This window comes from Lepidothrix coronata, unplaced genomic scaffold (assembly GCF_001604755.1).
Source record: "Lepidothrix coronata isolate B3197 unplaced genomic scaffold, Lepidothrix_coronata-1.0 Scaffold39, whole genome shotgun sequence".
Classification (NCBI taxonomy): domain Eukaryota; kingdom Metazoa; phylum Chordata; class Aves; order Passeriformes; family Pipridae; genus Lepidothrix; species Lepidothrix coronata.
Genome location: NW_016690219.1, coordinates 6,371,591 through 6,385,191, shown reverse-complemented (window position 1 = coordinate 6,385,191; position 13,601 = coordinate 6,371,591). Strand labels below are relative to the sequence as shown.

Sequence of the window (13,601 nt, the reverse complement as noted above, 5' to 3'; positions counted from 1 at the left end):
CCTAATTGCTCCTTCATTAAGAAGTAGCTTGTTTCTTTTTTCCCTAGGAGCTAAAAATAATCAACTTTTGTTTGTTTCTGTAAATATTTTTTTCTGCCCTTGAGGAGATAATTATTTCTATTGTTGCATGAAGATGGTGGCCAATACAGGAGGAATAATTAGAGCAGATGGCTGAAAATACTTCCCTTGTAAAAGACATCTAGCATAATAAAATACCTCCCCTCCTCTTTTGTCTCCTCCAAATATACGTTTTTCTTTCCTTCAGGTGGATGGGAGTTGGGTGAGGGGGCGTAAATCTTTTCCTGATGTATTAAACTGAGGAGCTGTCAAGAGTTCACAGCCTGGCAAGTGAGCTCCCCGTATCCATCACTGAAATTAAAGTGTTTTCAAATGTGGTGTGGAGTCCTGGGTCTGTGGCATGGGGAAATATCCGCTGCACTCCATCACTTGAAATGTTAACCTTGTCTCTCCGTGGTGACTGAGGACAGGAACACTTGCTCTCGGAACTTGCTGGTTAAATGGCAATCTGTCAGCACCAAGGAAAGGCTGCCCTCGTGGGTGTCAATCTTGGCTTTGTCGGCGCCGCTCCAAACCTTTGCTCGTTCCTGGCCATGCACTCCCGGAGGAATGAACATTCCTCCTGCTGGAGATCGCAGGAGCCGCACTGTGCTCTGTGTCCTGTAGGATGTGTGTGGGGGAAAGTATAAATCTGGCTGCCAGGGGTGAAGTTGGTGGGAAACCCCTGCTGATTTCAGGTTTCCCTCCAGGTAATCCTCACCTGGAACCCACAACCCGGAATCATGGAATCGCAGACTGGATTGGGTTGGAAGTGACCTCAAAGAGCATCTCGTTCCAACTCCCCTGCCATGGGCAGGAGCACCTTCCACTAGACCAACGTTGCTCCAAGACCCATCCAACATGGCCTTGGACACTGACAGGGATGGGGCAGCCACAGCTTTTCTGGGCAGCCTGTGCCAGGGCCTCACAGTAAAGAATTTCTTCCTAATTTCTAGGGAATAAGGGAAAATATTGAGCACAGCAGGAAGCAGAACCTGTGTTTAACTATATCACTTTTTATTTGTTTTATTTTAAAATGTCTTTGTTTTCTGTCTTGGTGTCTCTAACAGTTGTTGCAGTCCTTTTTCAGGACTGTACTCTAAACAAACCCCACTTAATTAAACAAATTGTAAAGTTACCACAAAGTGTGATCAAATTACCTATACGTTGTCTAAACAGGGGTTTCTCAACCCTTTTAAGCCCAAATCTTGCATTTTGGTATCCTTCCCATTTGTGAATTGTTTGCCAGCCGGTGTGGGAACGCAAGTGTATCACTGTTCTTTATTCATTTGTTGCAGTGGCTGCTGCTGTTTCTGAGCCTTGGTAGTCACAGGCACAAGCTGAGAAAGTGATACTGAGAGATTGTGTCCCCAAAGGCTGACATAAAGGCAACCCCAGGCTGGCTGACAACAGCAGCAGCTAAAAAACATAAAATGGAGAGAAATCTGCCTGAAAATGGAAAAAAAAAAAAGGGTGCAGCAGGGAGGAAGGATGTAATGTGCTGAATTGCAAGGAGATTGTGCATCATTTATTCCATGCCATGAGAACGTTTTTTCACCTTTCCGTAATTCATTCGTTGTTTTAGAGGCCTAACTGAGAAGGAGTTGATACCCCCCACAATTTAACTGTGTTATACACAAGCTGTGGGCCTGCTACACAAGGTGTGGCCTTGTGGTTGTGTGTATAATCATGGTATATTCTGAGTTCGAAGGGACCCACCAGCATCGAGTCCAACTCCAGGCCCTTCACAGGACAACAATCCCACCACATGCCCCAGAGTGTTGTCCAAATGTTTCTTGAACTCTGTCAGGCTTGTGGCTGTGACCACTTCCCTGGGAAGCCTGTCCCAGTGCCCAGCTACTCTCTGGGTGAAGAAGCTTTTCCTAGTGAATACAATTTGGTGTGTGCATGACACACTCCAAATAGATGTCAGAGCTGGAAAGGTATTGCAGGACTCTGCTTGTTGAATTTTCAGGTCAGATCCCCTCCCTGGTCCTTCTGCTCTTTGATGTGCCTGGAAGAACAACTGGCTCCTTAGGGATTCCCAGTGCTGGTGATTCCCCACCTACCCGTGCTTTCTGCCCATATTTTGCATGTTTGGTTCCCTACTGAGTTAGTGTCATCTGCTGTGCTGGATTCAAAATGTGAAATGTTGCCAGGGTGGGTTTACTGTGGATGTGTGATGTGAGGACACATCCTGCCAAAGTCTGGGTGACCATTTTAAGTGTTCAGTTCATGTTATACTTGTTTACTTGGGAAAAGCACCGAAAAGGTCTCTTGCCTCAATTTAGCTACTGATTTTCACAAACCTTGCAGGACCGCAGTACATTTGTGGTCTCACTCCTCCTATGAAATCCAGTTGAAATAGCTCATGTTCAAATGTGAGCTCTGACAGTGACACCCTGACTGCAGAGGTGTTATGGTCTCATAAACTCTCTTTCCTCCAAGTCATCTTCCCAACTCTGTTACCAGAGTAAAAAGCTAGAGTGTGAAGCTGCCTCCTCACTGCAGCAGCTGCCTTCAGCCAGCTCCAGCTTCACCATTCAGTGTTTGTTTTATGCCAGCTCCTCTTTCTCCCATCCTGAATTTCAAGCTTCCTGTCATTTTTCCTGAAGCTGGGAAAAGCACAGGAGGAAAATGCCCAGTGGCTGACACGCAGCTTTCCTTGGCTCTGCAGGTTCCTCCTGGTTCATTCACCAAGCACGCGTGGAATGGGCACTCAGCCATGACCCTGATGCTTGCAGCTGCTGCTGCTCCTCAGTCTGACTGAGAACTATTTAAATTAAACACCAGAGGTCAAATACTGTGTGCCAAAGAGGGGGGAAAATGGAAAAAGAATGAGGTTTTTCTTCTATGAAAAAAACAGTGAGGGACACACTCTTATCCTGCTCAGTTGCAGGCAGAGGAAAATGTTCTGAGGTCTCTTCATGATGAACAGGTTTACATCATGGCCATACAGTCCTTTGAGAGATGAAATGGTTGTCTCAGTCTTTTTTCTTTGGGGTCTCAGCTGAGTTGGTCCATCCCAGTGGCCCTAAGAGTGTGTTCAGACTGCAGGGCAGCAAAGTCCCCCATGTCAACACACAGAGACGGTGGTATTTGGTGTCTGTAGGGTCAGTATGGGCTACAACCAATCCCATATTGATAACAGGTCAACTAGACTAGACAGGAGGGAAACTAGAAGGGCCAGATGAGAGTGTGGGTTTCCAGAGCTGTGACTCTGTCACCCACCCTGCTTTATGAGAGATATGCAATTAGTTTATGTGTTAGTTCATGTTATTTCACCATGGGCTGCTTAAAGGGAACTGGGCATAACCACTACCACCATTCAGAAAAGGAACTGAAAAATTCCATTGCAGTTGGAGATGGCACTGTGCTTTTCTCACAGAAAACAGGCAGAGTAATCACATGGGATTCACAAGGTCCAGGGAAAAGTACTGGTGAATGAGGGCACGTGGTCATTTCACTAATTTTGCATTAGACCACTCCTTCTTCTTTCAAGGATCTTAAGGATGTGTTCTTTCATCCTGGGGAAGGGTGTAGGACTGCAGGAGAAGGGTCACCAAATAAAATTGTTTGCTGTCTTTCAATCCCCACAGAGCTGCCTTCCCTCTATCCTCTCTGTACATTCCTCCATGCTGTGGTGATTTAAAGTGCATTCCTTGAACAAACCATCTTTTCCCTCTTGGGAAAGATTCTTTAGATCTATTCTCTCCATGATAGTGCAAGGATGGTACAAGTGATTATAAACAGCTCTTGGTCTTTTGTTATTAGCTGGTGTTCATCTGTTTACTTTTATTGAAAAAAAAAAAAAGGAATAATACAAATCAGAAATCACATGAAGGATGTGCAGGGAGGTGGTGCATGTGGCAGTGAACTGGGCCAGGCATCTTCTCACTGGAAACCTTTGGGTATGGACTGAGTGGAACAGCAGAGACTTTTATGACCTTAATCAACCCATTTTCTCCCTCTATGTTATCATTTTTTGGGTAGTAAACTTTCTTTTGAGCAAAAACATCTGTCTTTGCTTAGGCTGATGGTGTAGGGACTGCTTCTTACTGAGGACAAATGCATCATCTTGATAACAGGGCACTTGATGCACGATATTTGTATATTTTATGAGTTGCATTCTTAAGATGGTTAATGGTTCTTAGTTTCCTAGATGAGGGAAGTTAGATACTTTTCCAGCAGGGGTCCTGCATTCAGCTCTTACAATGGGGCTCCCAATGTAAGAAGGATGTGGATCTGCTGGAGCCAGTCTAGAGGCCACGGAGATGCTCCAAGGGCTGGAGCCCCTCTGCTCTGGAGACAGGCTGGGAGAGCTGGAGGTGTTCACCTGGAGAAGAGAAGAATCCAGGGAGACCTGAGAGCCCCTTCCAGTGCCTAAAGAATCACCAAGAGAGCTGAAGAGGGACTTTGGACAAGGGCCTGGAGGGACAGGACAAGAGTGAGTGGCTTCCCACTGCCAGAGGGCAGGGTTAGATGGGATATTGGGAAGGAATTGTTGACTGTGAGGGTGGTGAGGACTTGTCACAGGTTGCCCAGAGAAGCTGTGGCTGTCCCACCCCTGGAAGCGTCCAAGGCCAAGTTGGACAGGGCTTGGAGCAACCTGGGATAGTGGAAGGTGTCCCGGCCCAAGGCAGAGGGTTGGAACAAAATGATCTTGAAGGTCCCTTCCAACCCAAACCATTCTGTGATTCTACAGTTATACTGCCATAGGTGAGCACTGAGGCTTTTATGTCAGAGGGTGTTGGTGGGACTGAATGGATACAGGACCTTCTAAGAGATGACAGCAGAAATTCAGCAAGAGCTTAAACACAGATATTGTATGCAGAGAAGCTTAAATCAAGAATTAGAGTGTTTTATATTTAGAAAGGGGAAACATCATTGGAAAAAATCACAATATGAAGAAGAGTTTATTCTTCTTAACTCTTGCAAGGCTTCCATCAACAGCTTCCTAAGTTTTTGGTGCTAACAAGAGCAGTCTGGTATATTCCTTATGGTCTTGCTTTCCCCTTAGGATTAACTGAAGGGTTCTATGTGTCTAGAGGGATGTCAGAGTGACTTTAAGACATTCAACAAGCCTTCTCAACCAAATTTTTCTGGTGGATCCCCCCATTTACAACTGCATCATGCAGTGTTTTGCTGGTGGCATTGGCAGTGTTTGTGCCAGACGGGAAGGTATGGAATATGTAATACTGTGCTACAGTTGGCTTGATAAGCAGTGTATCTGAGAAATATGCACCTTTCCATGAAGTGTGCTCTCCTCTGTCCCCTGCTCTGGGACAAAACCAAGTTTAACTAGCTGCTTTTCAGTGAATCTGTGGTATCCCCTTGTATATGGTATACAATCTAGTTCAAAGCACTGTCACCGAAGAGTAATTCACAGCCTCTCTGGAAAGGAAGTGGATACAGATATCTATCCTTTCAGCTGGAATTTCATCCTAAATCTCTGAAATATATAATTATATGTTTACAACTAATGAAATGAAACTAGTCCTATTATACTTAGCAATTGTAGAAATTGGAGAAATTGTACTCTCTGTAGCAGCTATGTACGGGTGTGAAGGCTTATCTGTACTTCTGTAATTATGAAGTGGTTCATTCCCTCTGACACCAGACATTTAGCTCCCTAGATGTTTTCACTGTGTGTGTGTCAGTGTAGTTCCAGGATTCAGTCTGAACTGAACCAAATAAATTTCCTTTGTAGGGTAATCATGGAACGTGTCAGAGGGTAAAAAATAGCAGCATCCACCTGGCATGGACATCAACCAGTTGTATCATTTAGCTAGGGAACCATCACCCCTTCCCTGGTGTAAATAATTAGATCCATAGAACTTTAGAAACTTATACCATTCTAAAGTTTGAAGGTACCTTATGGATCATCTTGTTCCAACCCCCTGCCACGGGCAGGGACACCTTCCTCTGGAACAGGTTGCTCAGGGACAGTGCTGTCGGAAATGTTGTATAAAACACTAGGAACATAAAGCTAAAACTGACAAAAGCACAGTAAAAAAGAATAACCCCATCAGTATTGATTCACCTAAACCTCTGCAGATCCAGAGCAAGAGCTTTAATGCACATGATGTGCTCAATTTGAAAATGGAGTAATTTTGCTGTAGCATTGAGGTTATTCTTTCCACTGCTGTTTCATATTAGCACAACCCAGTGAGGACCACAAATATTTCTATGTCTGGTTTCCCCCTCCACCTTGAATGAGTTGAGGATGTTCTTGCTAATTCACATATGAGACCAAATAATATGTTATGGATGTTTGTGTCCACACTTATGCACACATGTCCATGCAAAAATACTCACGTATTCCTCAAGAAATTTGCCAAATGGGACCCTGAGCAACCTGGTCTAGTGGAAGGTGTCCCTGCCACTGGCAGGGGGGTTGGAACTAGATGATCTTTAGGGGTCTTTCCAACCCAAATCATTCTGTGATTCTATGAAACCTTCACTGCAAAGTGCATGCCTGAAGTTTAGAGGTGAGGAGGAGCCATGGTTTGAAACACACAGGCATCGTTTTACCATTGCTCGTTGTGAGTCAGTCTCTTTGCTGTTCTTGAGTTGTTCAGTGCTTTATTTGGAACTGATGTACAAGCCATCAAAGCAGAGGCAATAATAACACTGGATAAGCTGAGAAAGCTAAAAAGGTATTTGAAAGGAGGAATGTCTCTCTCAATGTGAGCGAGTGGCAGGAGAGCCTTTGAAAAAAAATCCTCTGAAGCAAAATACTGCCTGTCTAGCAGGATGTTTTAATTCCAAACTCTTCAGGCTATTTTTATGACATTGCCAGGAAAAAACAGTGCAGTTCTGCTTTTTGGGAGGCAGAGAGAGACACACACCAGGCAAACCTGTGGTCGTTCTGCAGCCAGACCTGCAGCAAAGCCCCTCATTCCCCAAAGCAGAACGAGACAAGGGGCAACCCCTGAATTGTGACAGGCATTTCTGAAGGCCAAGAACTTCTCCAACCCCAATCCCTCTATTGCTTTGCCTTACACAGGGTTCCCTCTGGAAGCCAGCTTGCCCAGAGCACGGCAGAGGAGATGCCAAAACCACGCCGGACAACGCGGCACTGGCATCTCCTCCGCACTTCTCTGGGCAAGTTGGCTCCTTGAAGGGTGGAAGGGGGTGAGCTTTGAACTTCCCTGGATCTTTTTCTTTCCAGCTTGCCCTCCAGTTTTGCGGCCAGTGGGACGAGGACTCCAGCTGGCCTGCTGGCCACCAGCCGCGAGATGGCGATAACGTCACGATAGAAGGAGGCCGGACGCTGCTGTTGGGGACGAGCACCAGCGTCCTCAACCTGCTGCATCTCAAAGGTCTGCGAAAGGGGGGTTCGGTGCTCTGCTTCATCCGGGGCTGGGAATTCTTAGTGCCCGTGACCTCCCCTTCCATTCCCCACCTCCAAACATCGATGGTCAGTCAGGCTGAGTTTCCTCTTGATACACAGGATGGGGATGGGGGAAGCATTTAATTATTCCATATGCAAAAGGCATCGCCTATGCTGTTTGAGGCATAATAACAATATGAGTAGAAAGGCTTTCCCCCCCTCCCTGTTTCTTTCCCCCAGCTACCAAAATTGCTGCTGTCCTGAGCAATGTTCAGTGATAATGGCACTGCTGATAACAATAATCAGCTCTGTTCTGTTTGGCATCTTCGAGGCAGGTGTCTCACAAACACCTTTACAAAATTAATGATGTTACAGAATTGCAGGTCACAACCACCAAGTGTAATTAATAATACAAAATCCTACAGCACAGCTGGTGGACAGTAAATAAGAGTTATGGGGGAAAACACTGGGTTTGCCAGGTTCATGTACTTGCTCATAGACCTAGAATAAGTGTGAGACAGGTACATCTCTGTGGGTCTCTGTCAAAGTAAGAATTAAAACTACTTGTAATTCCATGCCAGAAATATTCCCCTCTGGAAATTAGGCCCTGGTTGTGAAAACTGTTGTGCATATGCTTGATATTAAGGGAATGAGCTCTGCTAGTGAAATTGCTTGCTCAAAGTTAAGCCTGTGCTGAAACAGCTCAAAAAATGAAAACAGGAGTTTTTTTATGTTGAAGGACCTGGACCTTTGCGGGTCAAAATGATTTTATATTAAAATTATATTAAACATACTAGTCTTGCATTGAGATGATGATAAAGAACCTAACAACTATATTTTAATCTGATTTCAAATGATCATTTTATAAAGTAAAGACTTTGTAAGTTTTTCTCTACTGTGAGAACATTTCCATAAAAAATCAAAGTTGTTCAGCTTATGTTCAGAGGTTTTCAAGAATTGCTACACCAGACATCATTCCTGTTTAAAAACAAAATTAAAAATCAAGTGCGAGGTTTTGAGATTAAAAAGGTGAAACAGTTTGGTCACAATACTGCAGCAGAAACCCTTTGAACTTTGGACCTACTCACAGACACATTTGATCTATGAGTCAGCACTCATGAAGCTACCAGAGCTCTGATTGAATTTAATGAAGTCTGGAGCAGTATCTTTATGGCTTTGGTTCATCTGACATTCAAATCATTCCTACCCTTTATCGTGTTTTCCAAGAAACTTGGTTTATAATGTCAATTCAGTTAAGAAAGCAGCATTAAAATATTCAAGATGTTATTATTTCTCCATTGCTACGTGCCATACATAAGAACCAAACATTTTAGAAGCAGAAACCTGCACAGGGATTGTTTTTCAGAGCTTTATGAAGTTGCCTGTTGCATACACCCCCATGATTGCTCTGGCTGTTTAGTCTTGGTTAGATTTGATGTCAAAACCTGCTGAGATCTACTCTGAAATGAGGCTGGGATTTATCTTTCCTAGTCTTCCTTCCCCTTATTAAAGCTGTCCAGCTCAGGAGAGTTGTTTAGGCTCCTGTACTGACAGAAACACACATCACCAAAAACTTATTCATCTTAGATATTTGTAGATACCTGTTTATAGATGAATCACAGGGGATCCCCTCAGAGCGTAAACTACTGACTCTGTGAGCATGTCAAATAATCGACCACTTTCCCCAGATACAAGATGGACATGACAGTAAACATCTAACCTGTAGGTGGGTGTAGATATGTGCTTCAACTGAAATATCCCATTCCTATCCTAGCTGGAGAGTTTTATTTTGTTGGAGCTGGAGAATGGGATTAAATTGTAGCTCTGCTCACTTTGGCTTTCATGACTCAGCATCAGGCTATCTGTGCACTTTCAAGCTGAAAATAAAAAGAGCTTTAATGCTACTGATTCTGGTGATGCTATACTGCCCATCTTCTGGTGCTGTATCTGGCAAACCCAACACAATTACAGACCCATTTCTTGAAATTCTCTTTTAAGACACCATGAAGACTTTGAACACTACCCCTGTTTGTACATCCTTGTAATGATTTCAACACCGTAGGAATTGTTTAAAGGAGTGTTATAACAAGGACATCCAGCTTCATGTGTAGCCTCAAAGTGACTCTTTCTAGACTGTATTAACATATAGCTGAAAACATATAGTTGTTCTGGTGGAGACCAGACTGTCTGGGCAGAAGATCTGGAGGCCAAAGCAATGGAGAAATAGGATTAAGCAGCTAGGTTCTGCTCACTGCCATGAGGGCTCAGGAGTTTCTCCCTCCTCCTCAAAAAGCAGAGTATGAACATATGAATATCAGCAGTGGAAAGTTTAATAGTCAGGCTGTGAAATAGCTCAGACAAAACTGATTGGGGAAGAGATACAAGATAGACAGACTGGAGATAATTCTGTGTGTTCAGCAGATTGCAGTTATTTTTGTAATCCCGACATCACAAGAATGGAAATATTTATGATAACCCAGGACAGATGGAAATTCCTTTGCACAGGGCTTACACTAGGGGAACTTCTTTGTGTTTGGTGGGTTGATACCTCAGACGTGTGTTGTTGCCTTTGTCTGAAATTAGAGTGGTCTAGGGAGGTCTGAAGACAAAAAAAAAAAAAAAAAATTCTGCCTGGTCTTTCAGGAGTGCCTTGGTGATGAATTTTAGAGTGTCATTGCCAGGATACCCTTGCGGGTTTGAAGATCCCCAACTGGCCAGTTGTCTTTGCAATGGCAGTTTTGAGATGGCTGCTCTTGCAGGCCTAAGAGAGAAGATTGCTTTGGTCCTTGTACTAGAAAAGACTCAGTTTCAATTAAAGAATCATTTTGGTTGGAGGAGACCTCCAAAACCTACAAATCCAACCTTTGACTGAACACCATCTTGTCAACTAAACCATAGCACTGAGTGACTAAGCCTAGTCATTCCCTGAAGACTTCCAGGGATGGTGACTTCACCACCTCCCTGGGCAGCCCATTCCAGTGCTTGACAACCCTTTCAAGCATTGGAATGCTGAAGAAATACTTTCTGATGTCCAACTGGAGCCTCCTCTGGCACAGCTTGAGGCCATTTCCTCTTATACTCTCACTTGTTGCCCGTGAGAAGAGGCCAAAGTCCACCTTTCTCCAACCTCCTGTCAGGTAGTTGTGGAGAGTGAGAAGGTCCCCCCTGAGCCTCCTTTTCTCCAGGATAAACAATCCCAGCTCCCTCAGCCACTCCTCATAGGACTGACTCTCCAGATCCATCCCCAGCTCAACTGCCCTTCTCTGGACATGCTCCAGCACCTCCATGTCTTTCTTGAAGTGAGAAGCACAGAACTGGGCACAGGACTCAAGGAGAGGCCTCACCTGTGCCAAGTAAGGAGGGACAATCACTTCCCTTTCTCACAGCTCTTCCATCCCCCATCACTTGTATCATTGCTGAAACCAGTGTGCCAGTTCCCTCTTCCATGGGTGAAGACTCCAGGTTGAGGTCTTCAGAAAGGTCTGACCCACCTCATCTATGGTTTCTCTAAAATCTGTGCACTCAGTTCCCAATAGACCTGAGCTAACCTGAGCCTTGCTTTTTTTTTTTTCAAACCATGAAATCCAAGGAAACAATATAAGGAACTGAGAAGCCCCAAAAAGATACTCCTGACATTGTCAGTTATTGTCTGATTTTGAACCCACGTCACAGGAGCAATGCTTATCCATCAAGAAAGCCCACATGAAATCTGGAGATGAACTGTTTACAAGGACATGAAGTGATGGGTCAAGGGGAATTGCTTCAAAGGGATGAAGGGCAGGGCTAGATTGGATATTAGGGAGAAATTCTTCCCTGTGAGGATGGTGAGACCCTGGCACAGGTTGCCCAGAGAAGCTGTGGCTGCCCCATCCCTGCAAGTGTTCAAGACCAGGTTGGACGGGGCTTGGAGAAACCTGGGCTAGCGAAGGGTGTCCCTGCCCATGGCAGGGGGTTGAAACAAGATGCTCTTTAAGGTCCCTTCCAACACAAATGTTTTTACGGTTCTATGAGTCCACGATTCTATGAATATTTTGAATTTCTTGTCATCCATGCTCTGATCAGACTGTGGCTAAACTGGATCCTGTGAGTAGATCTGGGGGAAGGGAAACACAGATATTGATTTTGCTTGTCTTTTCCTCATCTCTGATGCTTTTAAAAAGAGCAGCCAATATTCCCTGATACACCTGCTTCAATAGTTATCAAATAACTAGTGCTTCAGTCAGTGCTGATAAAGATTGGGTTTAAATTCACTGAAAGAAGGAAAAAGCTTTTCCTTCTGTTTTCCTGTCTGTGGCATCAACCAGTCCTTAAATCCACCTTAAAATCCCTTGCCAGTAGGTACAGTTGGAACCTGTTTGTGTCGCAGTGTTTTCTGTGCCATTTTGATCAACCCATTTAGGATGTTCATTGTGATACTTTTTTTTTTTTACAGGCAGTTTCCAGTTCATATTTTCTTTTTTTAATCAGGCAGAGACATTACAATTAAAATACCGTAAAAGTGATTCTGGCAGTATTGCAATAAGCATGTTTTTTAATTAAAGGAAGAACATGGGATGTACAAATAGTACCAGCTAATGGGAAATTTCATCCAATGTATTTTTTAATTGAGATTTAAAAGGAAGAAAAGTCAGCCCAATTTTTCTCTGTCACTGTGTGATATTTTCCTACGTTGTTACGGTGAGCCGGCAATAATTAGTCTCAGAGCTTTAAAATCCCAGCTGTTTTCATGGAAAAACAGTGGAAGACATCAGTTCTTTATTTGTTAGCACATTTTGCTGCAGGAATTCAGTGTTATCCAGCAGAGTGCATCTCACAGAGGTGGACATTCCTGGAGGAAGAGTTTTTAAAGCCCTGAATCCATAGCAATTTAAGGGGTGGTTTTTTTTCAGATTTTCCTCCAACTTCGAACCCTCGTTCATGTTTGGATATAGACTGCAGGTTTCCTTTGCCATCATGTTTTAGATGGGCTTACAGCATGTACATTGGACTCCCAGGGCTCTCACTTGCCAATTAAATTGATTTGCTGCAACTTTAGCAGCTCTTGAGACTCCTCTGGGATGCTGCACAGTGAACAGATCTGTGGAAACTAATCCTGGCCAAGAAACTTGATGCAGCTCTGTCTGAGACCAGGCTGAAACCTGAGGCAGCATCATCTCCTTCCTCTAATCACTGTCATGGACGGAGGGGCTCACAGAATCATAGAACGGTTTGAGTTGGAAAAGACCTAAAAGATCACCTAGTTCCAACCCCCTGTCACGGGCAGGGACACCTCCCACTATCCCAGGTTGCTCCAAGCCCTGTCCAACCTGGCGCTGGACACTTCCAGGGATGGGGCAGCCACAGCTTCTCTGGGCAACCTGTACCAGAGCCTCACCACCCTCACAGCCAAGAACTTCTTCCAAATGTGCACTTAATGCTTGTCTGTCAATTGGGAAATAACAGCCAAAAGACCTCTTTTTTCCATCACACCTCTATGTGTGGTGTTTACCTGATGCCTCCACCAGGCCCACTAGAAGTTCCTTCATTATATCCTAGGTGATGTCATAACTACTAAAAGCTATCTTGGAGTGGCTGTACCTCTTCCCCACCAAGTCAGCTTTTCTTTTTCAAATCCATCTAAGCTGTTGATAAGCATCTCAGATGTATCTAAGAGCTGAAAAATAGAAGGACTTCTTTGAAGCAGATACACCTGTGGCAGCATCTTCTGGGCTGTCAATCTGAATTGCCTTTGCCTGTCTCCTGAGTTCTTAGGGAAGAGCCTGATCAGCTCACAGGGAGCACGTGCCATCTGAACAGATGGCTGAGAGCACAGCAAGCCAAAAAACAAAGGCTTGTCGGGCTTGGGAGATGAATTCTGTCTGAGCCACTGAAGCAGCTGCTGGTTCCTCTCCCAGGGACAGATTAAGGCCTCCATCCAACAAAATGCTGGAATACAAGCTGAACTTCTTAGTGTGCTAGTGATGTCCTGGTGGAAATATATGGACATTTGAATTCACAGCTAGTTTGGGATCTGTCCCTGTGTGCTGTGAACATAGAGAGATATTCTCAAGGAGGTGGAGAATGAATTTTGGGCTCTTGGTTCAAGCACCCTTTGAGATGGAGCCAATATAACAAATTTAGCCTTTGCATCTTGCTCAGCCATTGTCCAGCATGCAAACAACTTTTATGGCTCATTGGAATATCATGTGTGCAAGTCAACTGGGTACAA

The 13,601-nt window shown here is 44.3% G+C and overlaps 1 protein-coding gene across 12 annotated transcripts in view; it reads left to right on the top strand.

Annotated features, from left to right (window-relative positions):
- The window catches only part of PKHD1 (polycystic kidney and hepatic disease 1 (autosomal recessive)), a 275,429-nt gene that overhangs the window by 81,519 nt on the left and 180,309 nt on the right, over positions 1–13,601 (top strand). For all 12 annotated transcript variants that reach the window (XR_001874451.1, XR_001874452.1, XR_001874453.1 and 9 more), the window contains one exon: positions 7,232–7,382. Coding sequence is in view for 9 of the 12 variants with exons in the window: in XM_017813106.1 (XP_017668595.1) it covers positions 7,232–7,382 (151 nt within the window). In the remaining 3 variants the exon portion in view is untranslated. The remainder of the gene's footprint in view (positions 1–7,231; positions 7,383–13,601) is intronic.